At 42.4% G+C, this 21,306-nt stretch overlaps 5 protein-coding genes across 5 annotated transcripts; 2 read left to right on the top strand and 3 right to left on the bottom strand.

Moving 5' to 3' along the window:
• Window positions 1-394: 394 nt before the first annotated feature.
• Bfra_005695 (putative mfs general substrate transporter protein) lies at window positions 395-1,879 on the bottom strand (the record flags this gene model as incomplete). The annotated part of the gene is made up of 2 exons (XM_037336073.1): window positions 395-1,493; window positions 1,557-1,879. The coding sequence occupies 2 exons, from the start codon at window positions 1,877-1,879 to the stop codon at window positions 395-397; spliced, it is 1,422 nt and encodes a 473-aa protein (XP_037191283.1).
• A 5,950-nt stretch (window positions 1,880-7,829) lies between these two features.
• On the bottom strand, window positions 7,830-9,350 carry Bfra_005694 (putative quinone oxidoreductase protein; the record flags this gene model as incomplete). The annotated part of the gene is made up of 3 exons (XM_037336072.1): window positions 7,830-8,081; window positions 8,172-8,754; window positions 8,962-9,350. 3 exons carry the CDS (start codon window positions 9,348-9,350, stop codon window positions 7,830-7,832), a joined length of 1,224 nt encoding a protein of 407 aa, XP_037191282.1.
• Window positions 9,351-10,476: 1,126 nt separating this feature from the next.
• Window positions 10,477-11,963, bottom strand: Bfra_005693 (putative udp-glucose 4-epimerase gal10 protein; the record flags this gene model as incomplete). Its single annotated transcript, XM_037336071.1, has 4 exons — window positions 10,477-10,889; window positions 11,012-11,462; window positions 11,523-11,757; window positions 11,935-11,963. The coding sequence occupies 4 exons, from the start codon at window positions 11,961-11,963 to the stop codon at window positions 10,477-10,479; spliced, it is 1,128 nt and encodes a 375-aa protein (XP_037191281.1).
• Window positions 11,964-13,972: 2,009 nt separating this feature from the next.
• Window positions 13,973-16,531, top strand: Bfra_005692 (uncharacterized protein; the record flags this gene model as incomplete). Its single annotated transcript, XM_037336070.1, has 1 exon — window positions 13,973-16,531. One exon carries the CDS (start codon window positions 13,973-13,975, stop codon window positions 16,529-16,531), a length of 2,559 nt encoding a protein of 852 aa, XP_037191280.1.
• Window positions 16,532-17,984: 1,453 nt separating this feature from the next.
• Bfra_005691 (putative spindle pole body-associated protein sad1 protein) lies at window positions 17,985-20,381 on the top strand (the record flags this gene model as incomplete). Its single annotated transcript, XM_037336069.1, has 4 exons — window positions 17,985-18,336; window positions 18,389-18,518; window positions 18,563-18,742; window positions 18,794-20,381. The coding sequence occupies 4 exons, from the start codon at window positions 17,985-17,987 to the stop codon at window positions 20,379-20,381; spliced, it is 2,250 nt and encodes a 749-aa protein (XP_037191279.1).
• Between the last annotated feature and the right edge of the window lie 925 nt (window positions 20,382-21,306).

The raw sequence follows: 21,306 nt of genomic DNA, 5'->3' as shown, positions 1-21,306 counted from the left end.
AACAGGAAAATATCAATACGTTTGTATCAAAAACACCTACAATTTAGTTATTCTCGAGGGGAAAAATTAAAAACATCGTATGTGAAATCGTATTCAAAGTTGCAGCATCACATCCAAAATGGACGAAGATTAAATATTGAATATGTAAATTTATTAGAAATCTATGTCTCTATTCCATTTCAAGTCGTGGTATCGTATGCATCCATCCATCCATCCATCCGTTCATTCGATCTCATCTAATAAAGAGAAGAGAGGAAAGCCAGCCAGGAAAATGCCAGTAAAAAGTGTGTATATACAGTAAGCAATAAGTTTCATCTATTAAGATGCTCATAATCCCATCCCAAACACCCCAAATCATCCTTCCCAAAGTATCGTTAAAGACGGTGGAAATCGTTTAGATGGTTTCCTTTTGCTCAACACTCATCACTTTATCTCCATCATAATGAACTTTTTCAACCACACCACCTGTAGCACCACCTACAAATTCAGCTGCAACGACATCCTTGACTCTCATGATATGTCTTCCGTGTCTAATCCAATGGAAAGTAACATATCCCAATACATAAATGAATCCAACCAATGGGACCACATACGAGATTCTAGTACCGGCAGAATCGGCAATGGCACCTTGAATAGGAGGGAAGACAGCTCCACCAGATACACCCATGACGAGGATACCTGCACCACGACGAGTATGACGACCAAGATTGGCAGTACCCATGGTGAAGAGAGTAGGATACATAGGAGCCTCGAAGAAGAAGAGAAGGATGAGGATAATCACAGCGCCATTTCCGTGCCATGCAGCTACAACGGCTGTGAAAGCGATAGCGAAGACGGAGTAGATGATCATGAGGAAATCAGCTTGGAAAATGGTTGCGAGAGCAGTGGCGATGAATCGACCAACGGTGAAAGTGATCAAAGCGTAGGAAAGCATGTTGGAAGCCTGGGAGGAAGAGTAAGATGCATTCTCGGTAGCGTAATTGATGAAGAATGATGCAACGGTGACTTGAGCACCAACATAGCAAAATTGAGCAATGAATGCAAAGATCATGTTGTATTGCTTATAGATTGGTCCTTGGCCAATTTCATGTCCAAACTCATCGAGGGCCAAGTTCTCAGTCTTAACGGTGCTGGATTCGAGCATTTCTTCGGAAACTTCAGGAAGTTTGGCGACGAGGAAGAGAACGGCGATGGCGACACCAGCGCATGCAACTGCCAGATAGACGAATTGAACATTGGTCAAGTTGTGAGCATTTTCGCCCGAGAAGAAGTATTTTCCGGCAATCAATGGACCGATGAATGAAGCAACTCCATTCCACGATTGACAGAATTGAAGACGAGCTGATGCGGATGCTGGGTCACCGATAACAACAGCATAGGAATTAGCGGCAGTTTCGAGAGTAGCAAGTCCACACGCGATGACCAATGTACAAGCACAGAAACCACCAAATGAGGCAATTCTGTTTTGGTATGTAGAGAAATGAGCGGTTGGCCTGGATTTCATGTTAGCTATGATTCGAATGGTACAACGTTGTGAATCAAGGCCAAAAACTTACCAAAACATAATGGCACCAAGAGAGTAAAGTGAAAGACCCATCAAGATAGTAATCTTATAACCCTTGCGTTTCATGACTTCGGCGGCAATAGGAGAGAAGAGAAGATAACCGCCACCGAAGTAAACGACTTGAAGACCGGTAGATTGAAGCTTGGTGATGTCGAGAACTGTTTGGAAATGCTTATTGAGAACATCGAGTAAACCATAAGAGAAACCCCATAGGAAGAAGAGGGAAATGACGAGGGAAAGTGGAAAGATGAGAGCTTTTCCACGGAGGAAACCCGTTGAAAGGGGTGTAGTGGAGATAGGAATTCCACCGGCCATTGTGAAGATATTGAAGGGGAGTGTTGTTGTTGTTGTGGTTGTTGTTATTGAGGTGGAGAGAATGGAGAGAATAAGAATGAAATTCTTCTATAGAGTGTAGAGAGAATCTGAAGTTCTTATTGTAGAGAGAGAGGATGAATTGATGCTGATGATGTTGTTGTTGATGATGTTGCATTTAGAAGCTGGGTTACTCCATCTTTATAGGAATTTCCAAAGTTGAGCTTCCCCAAACCCCAGTCTCCATTCAATTACCCCAGACCCATCGATAAACCCACTCATCCACCTCCAATCCACCTCCATCTCCCACCGGAGATATCCATCATTCGACTCTATCCTTCTTAACCCTAGACCTTGAATCATTTGATCCAATCAAGCAGTGTGAATCAATGTAATTGCATAAGGGTATCCACACTTTGGAAATACCAAATCATTCCAACGATATAAAAAGTCGGAGTGAATGTAATCTTACCTAGCTCGGTCTAGGTAAGATCCTTACTATTTTCTATACCATGGAATCAAACAAATCCCGTGCTCCCAGGATATCGGTAGATACCTAGACAGACAGATGTTTTGACCATCTAAGTTTCTCAAATACGACTAAGCTATATTCCTACTTTAGCACGCGATCCCGTCTCAAAAGAGAGGCTTGAATTGATTTGATTGGTTCTTTTGCCATTGAATTTTCTAGTTGAAGGGAGAGATACGTAGTCGAATCTTTTTAGTCGTTTTAGGACGCTCCGAAGATATGACCGAACAAGGAAAGTCCCGCAGTTGATCTATTGAAGAGGTGCGAAAGGCGCGAGAAAAAGCTGGGAAAATCTGGAGAAGCTAAGAGAACTAATGCAAATATAGAGAAGCTCAAGGAACTAAGGCGAATTGAGAAAAGCTTCATGTGGAAGCTTAACCATTTAGCATGATTTCCTCAGCACATTTACCCGGACCAATCCTTCCATTGGATCAGTTTCTTCTTCTCCATACTATCGTCTACATCGTACATGATCTTCCCAGTCTCATGGCCCTTGTCATCGGGGTTATTATGGATCTTGGAGGTATCGAGTTGTTGTACTAAGATACATTTCCAACCTCAAATGCTTCATTGATCAAAGGGGAAATATCCAGATTAGCATCTAGTCGTCAATGGTTTGAATGAGATCGAGGTCAAGTGACCATGAGCATGCATGTATCCACGTATGTGCATGAGAAGAAAGGGCTAAGCCTGTTATGTATTTCCCCATGGATTGCAATCTGGTGCGAGTGTGAGGGGCACGAGGGGCGATAATATCAAATTCCAAGATAGATCCACTTGTACACGGACTGAAGTTGGTGGAGAAGGCAGGGAAGGCAGGGAAGGCAGGGAAGACAGGGAAGACAGGAAAGACAAGGAAGAGAAAATGGCGCGGGGGATTTTCATGACCTAGTCGAAAGGAATCAACCAATAATCATTCATTTACACGATCAAAGATGTAATCAGCATCTTTCATTCTCATCTACTCGAATCTCTCCTCGTCTCTTCCAATCATTACCCCTCAACATTGAATCCTCGCTGAATTTCATGCTGAATCTCTTTCAGGACTCATGCATACCCGTACATATATTTTCTGCATTGCGATAACATGGGAAAAGGTAATTCTCTCACGGATCGATAGTGGAAAGACGGACATGCCGAAGAGAATGGGAGGAAATTTCTCTGATATTGCATCTGCATGGCATTTGAATATTGGAATATTGGAATCTAGACAACGCCCATGAGCAATCTGGTACGAATTTCCAGACCTTCTAGTCTGCTTCTAGTTCAATTCTAGCGCTATATTCTCCTTTTAGCGTGGAGTTAGTTTCATCTTCAAGCATCTTTTGACGCTAATCATGGCACTTCATCGGCAAACAAGATGCTTCAAATTTTATCAAGCCTTTCCTTACTCTCGCTGGCTAAACTTTAATTTTTTCTCCCTTCGCCCAAAACTCTCAGAACAAGCCTCACCAAGAACTAATCAAATCAAATTCTTCGCCGGCTATTGTTAATGCAATGACTAAAAGGCTTCTAGAAGCTTATCAAAACTTCAATATGGCTTGATGTGGTGCAACTTCCATCATGCCACAATCTTAATGTGGCTTGAAACTTCTTCAGGAGGCAAATACGATTGAGGAACATATGAAAGTGTTAGGCGACGAGATGTTTGAGGCTCTGTCCTATATCGGAACGTGATGGTTGGGATACACACTACAATTAGTGATTGTGGCTTGCTTCAAGTGGGTTATACATCATCATTGAAATGTCATCTCATCACATTAATTTTGTTTGTGGCCTTATCGCATTTATCTACGCCTGATGATACACCAATCTTCATGCTAGAGCAGATACTCACACTATCTTTTGAGCTTTCTCGCAAGTATCCACTTCCTAGCAACCTGGAACGAAGTCGAGACTCTTGTCCATCACTTCCCAGATCCACTTACCCCCAACCGCTCAATTTCCCCATATCCACTATTTACCCCCATCAATACATTCATGATACACTCCCTAAAGCTTCACCCCCTTTCATCTCCAGATGGAGAAGCGAGCGCACTCCACGAATCCACCTCCCTAGTGTGTGCTCACAGTATCCCACCTAGTCAAACACGCGGGACACTTGATCTGTGCTGGGGAGCGGGATTCCCATAATCCATAATAGGCCCGATTCCTCCAGACTCACCGTGTTTAGCTTTGGGGAAATATCCACGAAGTTGGCACAAAGTCTTAAGCCATCGGGGTGGATATTAGAGTTCAATAGATGAGAAAGAGCCGCTTCTAGTCTTGTATGGGAGTATTGCTCCGAGTTCGCTTCACTCAGCTCTATGGCTTTTTATCCAGAGGAAATAGTGGGACTTGATGAAAATTGCTTTCATGTTTTATGTTGAGAGATTTGATATCGTGTACTTTTTCCTTTTGATAAGTCCAGTGAATACGTTATATCGCACTCATCACCTTCTAGTGAAATTGAGTACAAGATTTTATGGCATCTTCATTTATTACTTTTCCAAAGAAAATACTGGCTTCCCACTTTCCTCGAAATCTCTCAATGTAGAGATGCATCATTGTTATCTTAAAATCAACAAACATTTACAAATCCTCTCTCAAATCAACAAGTAATAAGATCTAATCTATGATGGAGTCATGGAGGAACCTAGTAATATTCACCATATGTGAAATATGTCATTTTTGACTCTGCTTATTGTCTATTCATATGAAAATTCTCCAGTCTACGAATCCAGGATCAATATTCAGAGTCAAATCGCACGACCTATATTTCACACGGCATTCTTGTCTCAGGAATGATACCACAATTTCATCTCTCATTTGATCCAAGAATGCATAGAAGTTCTGTTTTTTACTTCTAACATCGTTATTTACGCTTGATATAAAACATAGAGCAGATGACAATGGGTCAACAGATCAGTCCAGATTCTAGCTGAGATTTTGAATCGAGGAGAGTTAACGATCATATAACTATATTTTTCCTGTCGCATACAACGTACGAAGGTTATCTCATCTCGTCTTTCCTCTCAATAACATTTCAAATGTCTGTGTATCGTCCATCCCTTTAGATTTCTTCATAAGGTCTTTACCTAGTTCAAGTCATATGGTGACTCTTCCAATACTGTACCTTTTCAATTACATTCACTGGTTGAGACTTGCTAAAATAGTTCCTGACAGTTCAATCCCGTCTTAATGGTGTGTCACTTACCATACAGCTTCGCGTTTGGTTTGAGAACATGTAGGATTATAATTTAATAAACTTGAGACGAGATCAAGATAGTAATTGCCACACAAACAGATATTGACTCTCACAACTCTTGAGATTTTTCAAGCGCACCAAAGTCTTACAATTAATTCCAACCGTTTCTATATATTGGGCGACTCTCCATAAAAGAGAGATGGAGAGAGACATCTCCCAATACGATATATCCATCTCACCTCTATGCACCATCCCCCCTTCTAATGAGGAGGTGAAAATACTAGGATCATTTCTCTACCTAAATATCTATCTAGATAGTCTTCTCGTTCCCATTCCTCCTCTAGAGAAGACTCGCGCTCAAGATTTTAAAATATCTTATACAATTTCACTACAGCTTTGTTTTTATCTTGGTAGGATACTAGGAAGATATAATATATTTATTGTTATATTAAATCCGAACACGAATATGTATTTACTTGTTCATCTATTTAGTTTTGATAGATATATGAAGAAACAAGTAAAAGCGTAATTTATAAGGATGTGTGCACATCAGTGTGAAATCATCTTTTTATATCCATTCTTAATTCCAATCTCAATCACATCATCACCTTTCTTTCTTTGTCTCTTTCTCTCTTTCTGAGTTATCCTTTCCATGTTCATACTCAAAACCGAATACATATCTTCCTACAGCTATCAACTAGGATATTACATTACTCCTAAGCATTCACTTTATATATAGATAAAGTTGCTCCCGTATTATCCATAGTAACTTTCTTTTGCTAACCTAGAACGCCAATCTTCATCCCCCTCTCGATAAGTATAATTTTTGTATTCCCTCTCAACTCAACTTATCTCTAAATCACAAACTCCTATCCCACTATATTCTCAATCAAAATAAGATTCAAACCCCTATCCCTCATTCCATTCAAGAAAAATCCTTCCTCGACCTCAAACCATACCTAGACACATTCCACCAGAACCATATGAACCTCCCTCTCTCTCCCGACGATTTCTCATCGGCTTACAGAACCTAAAAGTCCTCATAACCATCTCATAATCTTTTCCTCTCCTCCCTCTCCTCCTTTCTCCTAACATTACTTCCCAGCACGCCATACCACTCTCCTTCTTCCCTCCCTCCGCCTCTTCTCATCAATCCCTCCACGAAACTTTCGCCTCCACATATAAAGAAGAAAATGAAAATGAAAAAGAAAATGCATCTCGTATTCACATTTCATTTCTTCTTCTTTCCCTCCTTTTGATTTCCCTATATTCTTCTATTCTCCTCTTATATTCTCATATTCTTATTAGCCCCTCTCAAATTCTTATCCATCTCCTCTCATCCATCTCCTCTCATCCATCCCCCAAACCACACAAGCCCCACAAACCTCACACTTCAAATCCCAAACTCCAATTCACACTCCATATCCATATCCATATCCAAAATTCAAAGCCCCATTCCTCCCTCCCCTCCCCTCCCCCTTTCCTTTCCTCTCCTCTCCTCTCCTAATCCATCTCTATCTCCATCTCCATCTCCTTCATTCATTCATTCATTCACCATTTTTCATCCCACTTCCCCTCCCCATAAACCCTTGTATTTCCATACTCAAATCTAGGAATTATCTGTATCTTTATCTGTATCTTTAGATTTTGATTCTTTTGATTCTTTTCATCATCTCTAGTTGTTCATAACACACATATACACACATATTCTTGGTCGAAATCTAAATTCGTGATAAAGCAGCAGAGCAGAATAAAGCAGGCAGAGTATACTCACTCATCTCATCTCCCCTCTCCATCTCTCCCCTTTCTACCCCATATCTCCATTTCCCTCTAGCCCCATCTTATCTCACCTCGCCTCACCTCTCTTTTCAATTCCCCTTCCTCAATCCCTCAATCTACAAATTCTCTTCCATAACATTCATAAAAAACGTACTCAACCATCTAAAATTCAACTCTTCAACTTTCAATCCCATCCAACCATTCCCCAAACTCAATGCATAACCCAACTAATGAATTATAAGACTACAAAAAAGAAGCAAAGACTAAGAATTTCAACAAATTTAATTGGATTGATACACTCCGGAACTCTCGAGTATCAAAAAAGAAACACTCCCATTTCAGTGAAAGCCTCATAGATATTGTAATCTTACTACTCGTATAAACGTTCCTCTACACTAATCTATACCATCCATCCACCACCTCCCACTTCCCCTCCCCCTTGCTCCCACATCCACACCCTAAACCTTCAACAACAATTTCCCCATCGTCCCCCTCCCCTCAATATCCGTATGCGCTCTCCTCACATCCTCCAAAGGATAAATCTCATGAATTCTTACATTCAACTTATCCTTAATAATAAAATCAAAGAGTTCCGCCATGTACCTCTCGAATTCTTCACGGGTAGCTACATATCCGAAAAGTGTTGGACGAAGAACCTTTAGATTCTTTGCTGCGAGTTTGGAAATCGCAAAGGGGGGAACTGCTCCAGACTACAAATATCAGGGTTAGTGGAAATTCGAGAATTTAGGATTGGGGGGAATGGGTGATAAAACGGGATGAGAGAAATTAAAAAAACTTACAGCATTACCGAAACTAACCACTGTCCCCTTTCTTCTCACCACCTCCAAATCCCCATCAAAAGTATCCTTCCCCACACTATCAAAAGCCGCATGAACACCCTCTCCCCCCGTGATCTCAAGCACCCTCTTAACAATATCCTCCTCCTTATTATTAATCCCCACCGTCGCCCCATTCTCCTTTGCCAACTTCAATTTCTCCTCTGAACTCGCCGTCGCAATAACCTTCGCTCCCACCACTCTCAAAAGCTGACACAACCACAAACCTACTCCACCCGCAGCAGCATGAACCAAGATCCAATCATCGCGTTGCACATGGTACGCTTCCCGAATGAGGGTCAGGGCCGTGAGACCCTGAAGAATAGCTGCGGCCGCGATACCAGGAGCAAGTCCCGGGGGAACAGTGTGCACTTTTGCTGCGGGGACGACGGTGTATTCGGCGTAGGCAGAGGCACCCATGTAGACTACTCGATCGTTGGGTTTGAGATTGGTAGTTGTGGAGGGACCGAGAGAAACTACTGTGCCTTCTGCTTCGCGGCCGAGGATTTCGGGTTTGGGAGAGGGATAGAGACCGGTGCGGAAGTAGCTGGAGGGGAAGAGGTTAGCGGATGAGTTTTTGAATACTTATTCAAGGGCGAATTGTATTGGATATTGGATATACTGTGCGACGAGTATATTCATCCCTCCATCCATCCCGTTCCGACGCATCCCAACCACACCACACCGAACCACACCACACCCCCAAAAGAAACATAAATATAAACACAAAAAGAGAAGAAAAGAAAGAACATACGTATCAATATAATTAACCCCCACAAACTCATTCTTCACCAACACCTCTCCCTCCCCGGGTACCGGCACCTCTACATCCGTTCTATAATCCAGTACCTCCACACCCCCCGTCTTCTCAATCACCACACCTTTCATTTTCTGCGGAACTTCAGACATATTTCTTCTCTGCACGTCTTGCTTTCCAAATTTCTTACTCTCAAACCCAGAAGCGACGAATGGTCTACTAATCCTATGAAAGTTGAACGAGGAGTGCGAGGATGCGAATCGTGTGAACAGGAGGGGTAATGTTGAACGTGGGGCTTGTAAGGTTAAGGTGATATTCGTGTGAGCAACAGTTATGCCCTTGAAACTTCTGCGAACGGGTGAAGATTTGAGAATTCGTGTAGACATGGAAAGGATCAGGATAAGTAGAGAGATAATCAGAAACAATTGAGATCTTATAAGTTATAAGGTCCAACAACCCCCAACATTCGGAAGTATAGATTCGTCATATTATACAGATGCTTAACAATCAGTTTTGTATTTCGGGTAGCTGTAGCTAGGTACCCCTGGAAGTAAGGAAAGAGAGAGAAAGAACCCCGCACTGGCGTGATTGAGTTTTTGATATATTGAAGTGTATGTAAGCTGAGGTAATCTTGTTAAAAATATATAGAATAGGTTATTTATTGTGTTGTAAAATTCCCAAGAGAAAAATAAATTCCTAATAAACCATTAAATCATAGTAAACTATCACGGAGTAGGTAAGCATTGTAAGAACCAAACCCTAAAACCTATCCAAGTATCTCTGGTCAAAAACAAGAAAATGAAGAGATACCTAGGTAGATACCTACTTAAATCCACTCCCCATCTTTTCCAAGATACCCAGTAATCCCTCCCCTCCCTTCTCCTCTCCTAATTCCATCCCTCATACCCATTCCCACCTATTCCCACCCATCTCCCAATACGCTCTCGAAGACCCTCTCCTCTTCTCCTCTTCTCCACTCACCAATCACTTCCCTAAAACTCATACGATCCGTAGATCCATACAGTCCGTACAATCCATACAATCACCACCCTGTCACCTAGTTCCCAGCGAGCCTCTCTTTCTCTTTCCCACTAATCAGCTTCTAGTCCAATCCAAGCACTCACTATACAAGCTCCCGGTGAGCTTATTCCACACTACTTTACTGAATCGCACTACTCTACTAGCTCCCGCAACCCTATGTCTGAGCTCGTTACTGACATTCTACGTATGGGATAATGTCTGTTTCTATGAACCCCATTCAATCATCACACTTGATCATTCGTTCACTTACTTTCGAGATAAATACTACGACTGCACACATATCTACACACACATCAACCCGCTCCAATAAGACGTAGATCGTGGGAAAATTGCTTCTAATTTTATTCTCTAGTTGGTCGTGAATGAACTTATTTGATATCTATAACTAATATAACCTCATGTAAATGCTCAAAATTAATCATGATAGCCCCCTCAAACTGCAAAAACTGTGCTCAATAGGCCCTGCCCACACTAATTGTTCTTCTTCAAACTCTCCTTATAATCACTCAAAAGATTCTCAGGGAAATCTTGACGATATCCTTGTGGGTTATTACTAACCCATTTCCACAAATGCTCACAAGCATCTTCTAATGTCAACTCAGTCTTCCACTTCAATTCCTCATTCGCGCGGGTAGGATTGGCAGTCAAATCTAGAACATCACCTGCTCGGCGTTCAACTACTTGATATGGAAGGTCGCGTCCTACAACATGACTGAATGCTTTGACCATTTCGAAGACGGTAGATCCACGACCAGATCCCAAGTTCCATGCGCGCACACCTGGTTGTTGTTCGCGAAGGTGATTTAGAGCGGCGAGATGACCCTTTGCCAAATCGACAACGTGGATATAATCGCGAATGGCGGTACCGTCCCGAGAAGTATAGTCTAGAGAGAAAATTTTGTTAGCACTTGCTCAATCTGGAGGAGGGCCGAACCGAGGCTGGAGAGTATAGAGTGGGAGGGTGGAGAATTGTAGTGGGGGGCGGAGAAGGCTGGAGATTGCTTACCATCACCAAATACGAGCAACTTTTCTCGCTTTCCAGTAGCAACCTGGCCCAACAATGGCAAGAGGTTGAATGGGACACCTAGCGGATCTTCGCCCATAATACCACTTGGGTGAGCACCAGCGGGGTTGAAGTATCTCAGTAATGCACCATTCCATTGCTCGTATTTCTCTCCCTTCTTCTTCAAATTATTTCTTTGCGCATTGACATGATCAGTGATGACATCTTCAATCGTGCTCTTGGTACGTCCGTATGGGTTTGTGGGTCCAATTGGGCAATGTTCTGGAATCGGAATCATATTTGGAACTCGAGTCGCATCACCATAGACGGTGGCAGATGAGGAGAAGACGATGTTGGTGACATCATATTTGCTCATGCATCTCAAAAGAGAGATTGTTCCACCAACGTTAACGCGGTAGTATTCGAGTGGGATTTCGGACGATTCTCCAACTGCCTGTCGCACAAGAGTTGGTTAGTTTCGTGATGTTGGTCATGCGATATAGAATCTACCCACCTTTAAAGCAGCAAAGTGAATGACACTGTCAATCTTTGGATGAGCAGCAAAGACCTTCTCTAACTCTGCCTCATCTGTAATATCGACTTGGTAGAAATCTGGTCGCTTGCCGCATAATGTTTCAATGCGATCCAATGCGACAACGGAAGAATTGTATAAGCTATCAACAATCACAACATGATAGCCATGTTCAAGTAAGGCCAAAGTTGTAAAAGAACCGATGTATCCAGTACCTCTATGAAAAGAAGCCAATCAGTATGTAGTTCATCGTTGGTGGTTGGATAATGATCGATTAATGGTTGTATGGCGGGGTTAAATTTCGACATTTCCCCAGTTTCTCCAACAATTCGTCTGGACTCGATCGACCATTTGAAGATTTTGGAATTTGAAGTATTATAGAAAGACAACTTACCCGGTGATTAAGACTGTTCCAACTGACATGATTGCTGTGTGAAATTGAATTATTCTTTGGATTTTAGTCAGAAAAGTTGGAAGAGAGTTATGTTATTGTTAATAGCAAACAGCGAGAGAGAGGAATAATAAATTAAATGTAAGATTCTCGGTCATCGGGGGGCCTGCAGATCGATGGTGGGGCAACATTCGAAACTGCTGGATGTGCCAGGGATTAACGAGGATTGCCTCATAAAATTTAAGTTGCTAATAGATTGTTGATATATTGTTGATACATGGAAAATGAAGCAGCGGCTACTTGAGTAATGATAGTCGTGTTTAATTTGCGGATGAAGACAGGACAGGACAGAGGGAAGAAAAGGAGGGATGCATGGAATTATATTGATATTGATATTGATATTGGTATTGGTATTGGTATTGAGCAACAGGAACACTCACAGGAACACGCATAATAGCAACCACAGTAGCAACTACAGTAGCAACAGCTGGCCAGCAGCTTCATGGAATAACAGGGCGTGTTACGACACGGAGCAGAAGCATAGCATGTGGTTAGAATAGGAACGGAGTACGAGAACATGCTCAAAGTACCAGGTTGGTTTCCACTCCTCATACCGCCGCCACAGATTTAATTTCCATTATCCGCTCGAATGAAAAACGTCGTAGCAGAAGACTTTACGAGGACGCCGCTATTAATTGAGTCATCCATACGAGTAACAACTAGCTCAAGAGGACCCGCGGGGATAGTGTTGCCGTCAACGGGTGATACCTAGGAGCAGGACTAGCAATATACTGGATCCTTGATTGTCGTCTGAGGCAGGACAACAGTGGGAGGAAGGCAACATGAGTGACAGATGCCAATGCCAATGTCATTCATTAACTTTCGACTATCCGGTACATTTAGCCCAACATCTATTTATGGAAGAGAGGAAAGAAAATATCCCATCTGAAGTTTGGAACTAATGATTCAAAATTGGCTGACGTTATCGAAGTGTTTTAAACTTTGATCTCGACTTTTCATGAAACCAGCGTACGCCAATGCTATGGAGTAAGGGTGGAACAATGGAGAAATGAGATGAGCCCACTACTGTTGATCTTCTGGCTTGTTCTTTGAACTTTGAAGTTCGTCATTTCATTTTGATTGGACTTTATCTATGAGACTGTGGCTCTGTGGCTCCGTGGCTCCGTGGCTGGTGACATCGAATCACATGCATGAAGTAGCGCTTACATAATTCCAACTATTCTGCCTCCACGGCAGTGGCCCTCGGAGAGCCAGCGGAGCGTCACTTTAATTTAATCACCTTGAAGTTATTGAGACGCTGATGTTGATTGATATATCGTGATGCCAAAAGAAACCATATAAGTCATGGAGTACAAACAACGTGGAAGACTTCACCTATGAAAGTTCTAGGAGATGGCTTGCAGATAATGAGCATCTCGCAGGGAATCAATCAAAGTATTCGATTCCATACGGTCTTCTTCCATCCCATCATACAATATGGTCTTTTCAGATCTACTCTTCTACCGTCGGGATCTACATATTCTCGACTCGTCACTCTTTATATCAAGCTATACCAGTATCTTCTTCAACCCCATCGTTTTTGTGTCCTTGACCGATAGCTCAAAGACTCTTGCTAATATTCCTTTGTGATTCTTGGTTAAAGCTCCACCAGTTGCTGCGTCATTCTTGTACTCGCCCATATCCTTCGACTTTTCCTTTGTCTGTTTTGACGTATGTTTTCTAGACCTTTGTTTCTGACTGATACCACAAGATAATTACCCCTCTCCAGAAAAAAAGACGGGGAGGGATAGAGTTCCCAACTGAGCATTCAAAATGCCAGCTCTTTGTCGACAAGCTTGATCAAAGCACCCAATCAAATGTCGACGAAATCTAAGCTGCTTATTTTGCAGTAGTTGCTTTTAATGATGCTTTTTTTTCGCTTCCGTCGCATTCTGATTTCAATCGTTACCTTTTCATATATCTACATTGGCTCTTGACAAATTATCCCAACGTTTGTCAAAATTTATCTCTAAACCTCAACATGCAATGCTCAAATCAAAACGTCAACGCGGTGGATGCATCCTCCCAAGCACAACCCATTCTTTTAAGTCAAAAAGAGCGTGTTTCAGAGGTGGTAGATTTAAGAAAATTTCTTGAATCGATAGCTCACATGAGAAGTAATGAAGAGAAAACCACTTACTGCTTTGAAACCCTTGAGGCATTAGATGCCAACAAAGATGATATATTTAAATACATGAATACTGTCTTTAAAATACTTAAAAGCAACCCAGCTTGGTGGAAGGATAAATACACTGAAGAGACCCTCGACAATCAACTTCTGTACATTCGCCTAGGGATAGAGCAGAACATACCTCGGATTCGCAAGCGTCGCATAGAAAGAATAAATTACATAAAAGCTAGATGGTCGAAATACGAAGGAGTATGCTCTTGGGTGGAGGATTCATCACAAACAAGTAATTTTCTTTTTCATTTGGCAAGGGTAGCAAAGAAGTTTCCCAATTACCCGGATGCTCTACATAGATTAAATGATGCTTTAATTCAACGCCTTTTAACATCTAAAAAGGGATCAAGGAATGGAAAACAATTGCAAGGATCAGATTGTGAGAGGGCGATAAACATTGAAGGGGCCCGGAGACACCCTAGATCAATGTATGAAAATCTAAAATTGAGTAGGAATCTATCAACAGGGTTATATAGCGATATGATTGAAGTCCACTATCAAGATGACTCAATAAACATCTCTGCCAATATTCTTGATGGGACAACTCTGTTGGAGAAAAATGGTTTGTACGTACAACCAGATACATCACATATTGAAGGTGCATCAGAGCCACTCTATATTCAAGGGATGAACGAAACTGGACCTATTAGCATTGACACCAGACTCAATGACTCTTCTCGAGAATTATCGAGATACACTAGATTTGATGCGGAAGCGGGTGAGCTTTCACCTTCTATTGATACTGACTCGGATGAGTCTATGATATCAAACTTTTCCGACACAGCTCACCAGCCCACTTCCTGTCAATGCACGGTATCCTTTCATCTAAAGATTGATACCCTATACTGGACGCATAAATGGCGTCGTATGCCACAAAATGTTCTCAACGATGTTATGGTTATGCTCAATGTTACCATCAGAAACCTAACGCGAGTTTGTTCAAGGCACCAACGGAAGATAGCTGTTCTGTCTGGCCTCAAAGTCAAATACTGTAAACAGGCCGAGTTAAACGATAGAATGAAAGCTTTAAATACGGCACGTCTCAATGGTGAAGATGCTGTAAAGGCACTTAAGATCGGCGAGGCGAGTGGTTGGTTTTCAAATTTACATAGAGTACAACAAGAGTGTGATGCTTTGGGACATTATAAATTTGCTAAGCAGGCAATTTGGCCTCCGAGGACCATTCAAGAACGACTTTTCGACGAGAATTTCCTGAAAAGAACGCTTTCATTTTTATTATCGTCGGATGTTACAAGAGAGGACAGTTGGGATTCTGATGCTGCTATTCGCGCCTGGGACGAGAAGGGATCCGTGAATATCCCAATATTCAAATGGTGGTGGGTGGCAAATGATGGAGAAGTAGCTCGCGTTGTAGATGAAGATCTGGAGATGTATAAACATCACACTCGACAAGATTTTCATGAAAATGAAAACAAAGGCTGGCTCCCAACAGCTTTTCATTCTATAGCACAACAGCTAGTATCACAAGATCCGGTACATTACGCCACTTACATAGCCTTAAGACCGGATCATTGGACGAGCTTATTGTCATATCCTAGTTATGCAAATTACTCCGAGTTTGATGAAGATCACCCTACAACAGGTGGCTTCGAACACATTGATCAAAATGTGAACAAGCTTTTGAAAGGGGAATTTAACATAAATGCTCAAGTCCAAGGCTCTGTGAGTCTCGATGATGAAGCTCCTCTAAACAGTACTAAGATCGTCCCTGGCTTTCACAAACCCGGGGTCCTCGCAAACTGGTGGGCAGGAATACCTGAAGACCACAAAAAAAGCGGTGCTGTAACACGCATCCCAACTATATCGACCCCGCGACTCAACTGGGAAACGGTACCTTGTCTCCACGGGGAAGCGCGCTTCACCATGCCCCAAATACCCCATGGTGCTCAACCTCGCTATCCCGATATGCCCAAACGCCGCACCATTCTCCCCTGGATGTCCCGTGTTGCGGAAGATCACACGACGCTTCCGAATACGGATCTTGGGGCGGGGACAGTACAAGATGTTACGTTGGCGCGAATAGCGTGCATGCCGCCGAAAGCGACGCCGAGCGGGAAACCGGTTTTTAATTCGCAAATTCCGTATAGGTTTCCGGGGTGTGTGAGATTGGATTCGTTGGGGGCATTGTCGGATGCACTATTGGGATTGAGAAGGTGGGATGCGCCGGAGGTGGTGGAGGAGCAGGAGATTCTTTTTGGGGAGGATAGGGGGAGGGCGAGGGAGTTCATTGAGGGGTGGAGGGAGAATGCTACGAGGGCTGCGAAGAAAGCGTTTGAGATTGGGAAGAAGACAGAAATGCGAGTCTTTGGATCGGATTCTTATTGGGATGATGAGTAGGTTGCTGTATGTATATAGTGCTGGAAGGAAAGGAAGAGGATATGTCATGGGGAAAATCTTATGATATAATCCTGGTAGTAGCAGTAAGTAGTCTGTCTTTGGCTTCTGTATAGTTACACTGGCTCAACGATTCCTGACATGCAGTTTCATCGTTAGAGGTACCTAGTGATGAAATGATATTGAAGTGCCAATATCAATTGTATTGCATTCATAGTAGTAATCAAATCCATCTTAATTATGGTGATTGAAATTAACAAGGTGGATTTGAATACTTGTTTACATGTACTCGGGAAGCTCTTGTATAATGAATTGACTTATAGCTACAAAATCAAATTCCCTACCATTCAGCATATCTTTATTTTGTAATTTAATGAACATTGATGCTGAAATAATCCCAATTGAAAATGTATTACATATTGTACTTATTCACACCGGATATCGAATTGCTGTACGAGCCTACAGGTACTTGCGAGCTTGCGTATAAGCACTTGTATGAAGTGTTTGTGGCTGATCTGATCTGATACTGCAGATTGAATTAATCCCAGCGTCATGGTCACGTGGCTGTCAAACCGTCTGAAGTAATGAGGCATTAAGCTTGCAGATTTGGCTAACTGATTGACTGATTGCTTTGTTCCATAATCTTCATAGAACAAAGAATCAACACCGAGGAATGGGGAAAAGAGAACACAAATAATCAAAGAAAAAAACATCCTTTGTATTCTAAATATTTCATTTTAATTGACTGAATTCAATCATTACTTTGTACTCGATCAAGAAAAAAAAGGTCTTATTCAATTTCCTAGCGAGAAACTCCGTTTGCATCATCAACTTAAATGGCCTTTGAAGCTATTGTGTCGTTCAATGTGTTCCGCGATATCGTGAACTCCAATATATCAACACGCGCCAAAGAATACAATCAACCATAATAATTACTGCGCATGCGATTCAAATGCTTCACGAGATACTTTATTGATCTTGCTTCTTACTGAGACGCGTAGACGAAGAAAATACCACCGTGTTTTGTGCGAAAAAGTGAATCTGCGCTTTCATTGTTCTTATTCTCGAGATTTATCCGAATAGCTTCACAAGAGCTACGGGCTTGCGGGATCAAGAAGCAACAGTACATCTCAAGTCTTCTCTCAGTATATCTCCTTACTCTTTGCTTCTTGCTTTCTTCTAGAATCCGCAAGACGAGAATATTTGAAGTGCATATTGCGCATCACGATAGCTTCAAAGGTAGGCACTTTGCTGTTCCCTCTCATTTCTTCCAGATAAAACAGCTGCGTGTATTGGTTTGGCTTACTTATATTGACTTTATCGCTGGAAAATCTGATCGATCCTTACTAATTCAGACACCTGCAGATTTCAATTTCAATCTCAAGCTACTCGAATACTCTCAATCGTCTCACGATATCGCTGCTAAGATAGCAAGGTTACAACAAATTAATAAATAATGTCTACAAGACGTACTACTCGAGCTGGTAGCCGCACTGCTACTAGTGTTTCCGGATCTAATGCTGTTGGTCCTGAAGACATACCAGCAGCTCGAACACCAGGTAGAGGACGTCCTAGGAAATCAGCTAGCTCAGCAATTAGTTCTGAGCGCGGCGCTGGTCCTCCTCCCGTGGCAGCTTCTACAAGTACTGCGTACGGTACAAATACACTGGCACTCCCAAATTATGGTCCAAGAGCGGCTCCATTGGCCAACGATATCTCTTCTGTCATTGAAGGTCTTTTAGAGCCAGAATCTTCTAGCAAGGGAACCAAGCCTAGAGCAAATTCTCCCGAGGAACCAATTCCTGATGGTAAGTCCACCCAATTCGATTTTTTAATCGGATTTTTGGCTAATTTTATAAGTTGATGCTCGTCCTGCCAAACCAGTTCCTTATGCTCCTGCTCACATCCCTTCTATGCGCTCGAGGACTGGACCTGTTAAACGACGACTTCCTCCAAGCGCCAATCGAAATTTCCAGAATGAAAGCCAATTGTACGACAATGCTAGCATTATGTCTGATTCATACCAACAACAAGACTACGGTTTTCATATCTCGTCCCCTTGGATGAAGACGAGCTAAACCGACGTACTGCATTACGAGATATCATGGAAGAACAACAATACATGCGGGGTGGTGCTCGAGATGGGCCAATATTAGAGCTTAGGGATGGAACTGTTGTTGATGTCGGACAGGGTCTGAGATGGCCATTCAGGTTGTAAGTAAAATTTGATATTGCTATTTCTGTGATCAAACTAACTATCTATAGTTTTGCAAGGCTTACAAAGGGCCTCTTCAATCTTTTTGGCGATATTACCAAGTCTTTAATACCGTTATTTCTTCTTGGCCTCATTGCCTTCATTGCATGGACTATCTTTTTGAATAGTGGCGAGCCTAGCCTGCATTGGTATGGCACAGATATGTCGTCGAACATTGGACAGTTCATCCCATCGCAAATTAAACATCCCACTAGAATATTCGCTCCAGGGGACCTTAAGGAAGTCTACCGCCGTCTGGATGCTGCGGAAGCTGATATAACGTTCCTCAAGCATCGTTCTTCAATTGACAAAAATGCTCTGGAAGAAATCCAGAAATTGCTTCCGGATTTCCTTGTTCTTGAAAAGGACCATGCTGGGAAACCAGCTCTTCCAGCAAAACTTTGGCAAGCTATGCGAGACAAGATTCGAAGTGATCCATCTCTTATTCCGGAGCCTGTCTATGTTACTTCCGATGCTTCTCCCGATGGTCCTTCGACCTCTCCCTCCCCATCTGATACTCGCAGTGCTGAAGGCTTCAATGCCAAGCACTTTGATCGATATCTTGAAAGTAATAGACTTAAGATTCAGGGCTGGACTGGCTCTGAATTTCACGCTCTTCACCAAGCTCGAATACAACAACTTATCAAAGATGGTAAGATTGCCTCGAGAGATGATGTCATCGAATTGATCAAGAAGGAATGGAAAGATAAGACAGCAGAGGTTAAGTTGGAGCTTCAAAAATACATTGCAGATTTGGAAGACAAAGTCACAAATCTTGGAAAGAAAGCTCTCACCGCTGGGCAAGTAAGAGCAATTGCTAGAGAAGTTAGCTTAGCTCAGATCGAAGCTATTTCAGACGCAAATGTCAACCAAAGGGCCGATCAACCCCTTCGACGTATGGACCATTTCGCCAAACGATCCCATTCTGCTGTCATTCCTCGTCTCACCTCGCCTTCTTACCGTTTTCCACACATGGACTTTGGATTTGTTCACAGAAGTATTGCTTTGATCTTCAATCAACCCATTCCCCTCCCGAATCCCGCCGATACAGCTCTCACCGCATGGGATGAAATTGGCGATTGTTGGTGCTCACCACAACAAAATGGTAACGGCCCTACACTTGGTGTCGTAACGGCTAATCATATCTGGCCTGACCAAGTCGTTGTGGAACACTTCCCTCAATCCGGTTATGCCAATTCGGGTCTCTCACCTCTCGCAGCACCAAGCCACATGGAACTTCTGGTCTATCTCCCTCACACCCCTACATTCGCGAAAGTCAAAGTGCGCTCTGATGAAATCTTCCCGGAAGCAAATTACGATGATCTTGAATCGGGCTGGGTAAAGCTGGGCGATTGGACATACGATGCTTATGGTGCAAGCACTCAAGCTTTTCCGCTACAAGTAGATCTTAGGGATTTTGTTACGGAATCGGATGATAACATCAAGAACGATACGTCTGCTAGTAATAAATTCTTAATCAGAAGTAAGGGGAATCATGGCAATGGTAAGGTGCCTTATACTTGTCTTTATAGACTTAGGTTACATGGAGATGTGAGGCCAAATGAAAATATTCTTTACACGGGGATTAGTGAAGATTGAGGTGGGAGATGTATAAATTCATCGGGCGTTTTTTTCCTTTATCGAATTTGATTTGCTTTTGTTTGGCGAGGGGTTTACCTTGCTTGGGAAGGGGTGTATATGGTATGGTGCAAAATGGGAATGGATGGGATGGCACTGGACTGGAAAGGGAAGGGAAATCTTACTTACCGCGCGATCACTTATATCATGAACAAAGCTGGATTGCACGGACATGGAGTGGGATTTTGGGCACATTTGGATGGGGGTTGGCGTGTGAGGATACATACATACCCTTCGTTTAGAGTGCGCACACACTATACTTACTATACATGGAACTCCGTACCTGTCTGTGTGTTTGCTATGCAGGCAGTTGTAACTCGGGGTTGGTAATGAAGAAGGAAATATGTATTTTTTGGAATTCTTTGGGTGGTTTCTTGTGTGATGTGATATGATGTATATGTGATTTGTATATGATATGCAAGTGTTTAACTGTACTACTGGTCATCTAAGATGATGAAACGCATCTGATGCTTCTTCCTTCGAGAAGTATGGAGATAAAGCAGAGGGGAACTACACATGACCCCGAAGCAAATGCACATCCATGTCCACAACCACATTCACATTCATACATCTAGAACCAACTCATCAATAATATATAAAACATGTAAAGATTCGGTGCTCTATACTGTACTGTACATTATGCCGCCCTGTTCAAGATGTGTGTCCTGTATTCTCTTGGATCTTCTTCATGAAATGAAGACGCTGTCGTCTCTAGTGGTATCATGCATATGCATCATCGTTCCTCTTCTTTCTTTCTTTCTCTCTTTCTTTCTTTCCCGTATGCCATATATTTCCTCTCTATTTAGTGTCCGAGTATTCCCCCTACCCCCGGTGATTCTTCTTCTTACGCGTTTTTAGCATTTCCCTTTTCCCTTTTCACGTCCTC

The sequence above is a fragment of the Botrytis fragariae genome, assembly GCF_013461495.1.
Source record: "Botrytis fragariae strain BVB16 chromosome Unknown tig00000075, whole genome shotgun sequence".
Taxonomy (NCBI): Eukaryota; Fungi; Ascomycota; class Leotiomycetes; order Helotiales; family Sclerotiniaceae; genus Botrytis; species Botrytis fragariae.
This window is presented reverse-complemented; position numbering and strand designations above follow the sequence as displayed.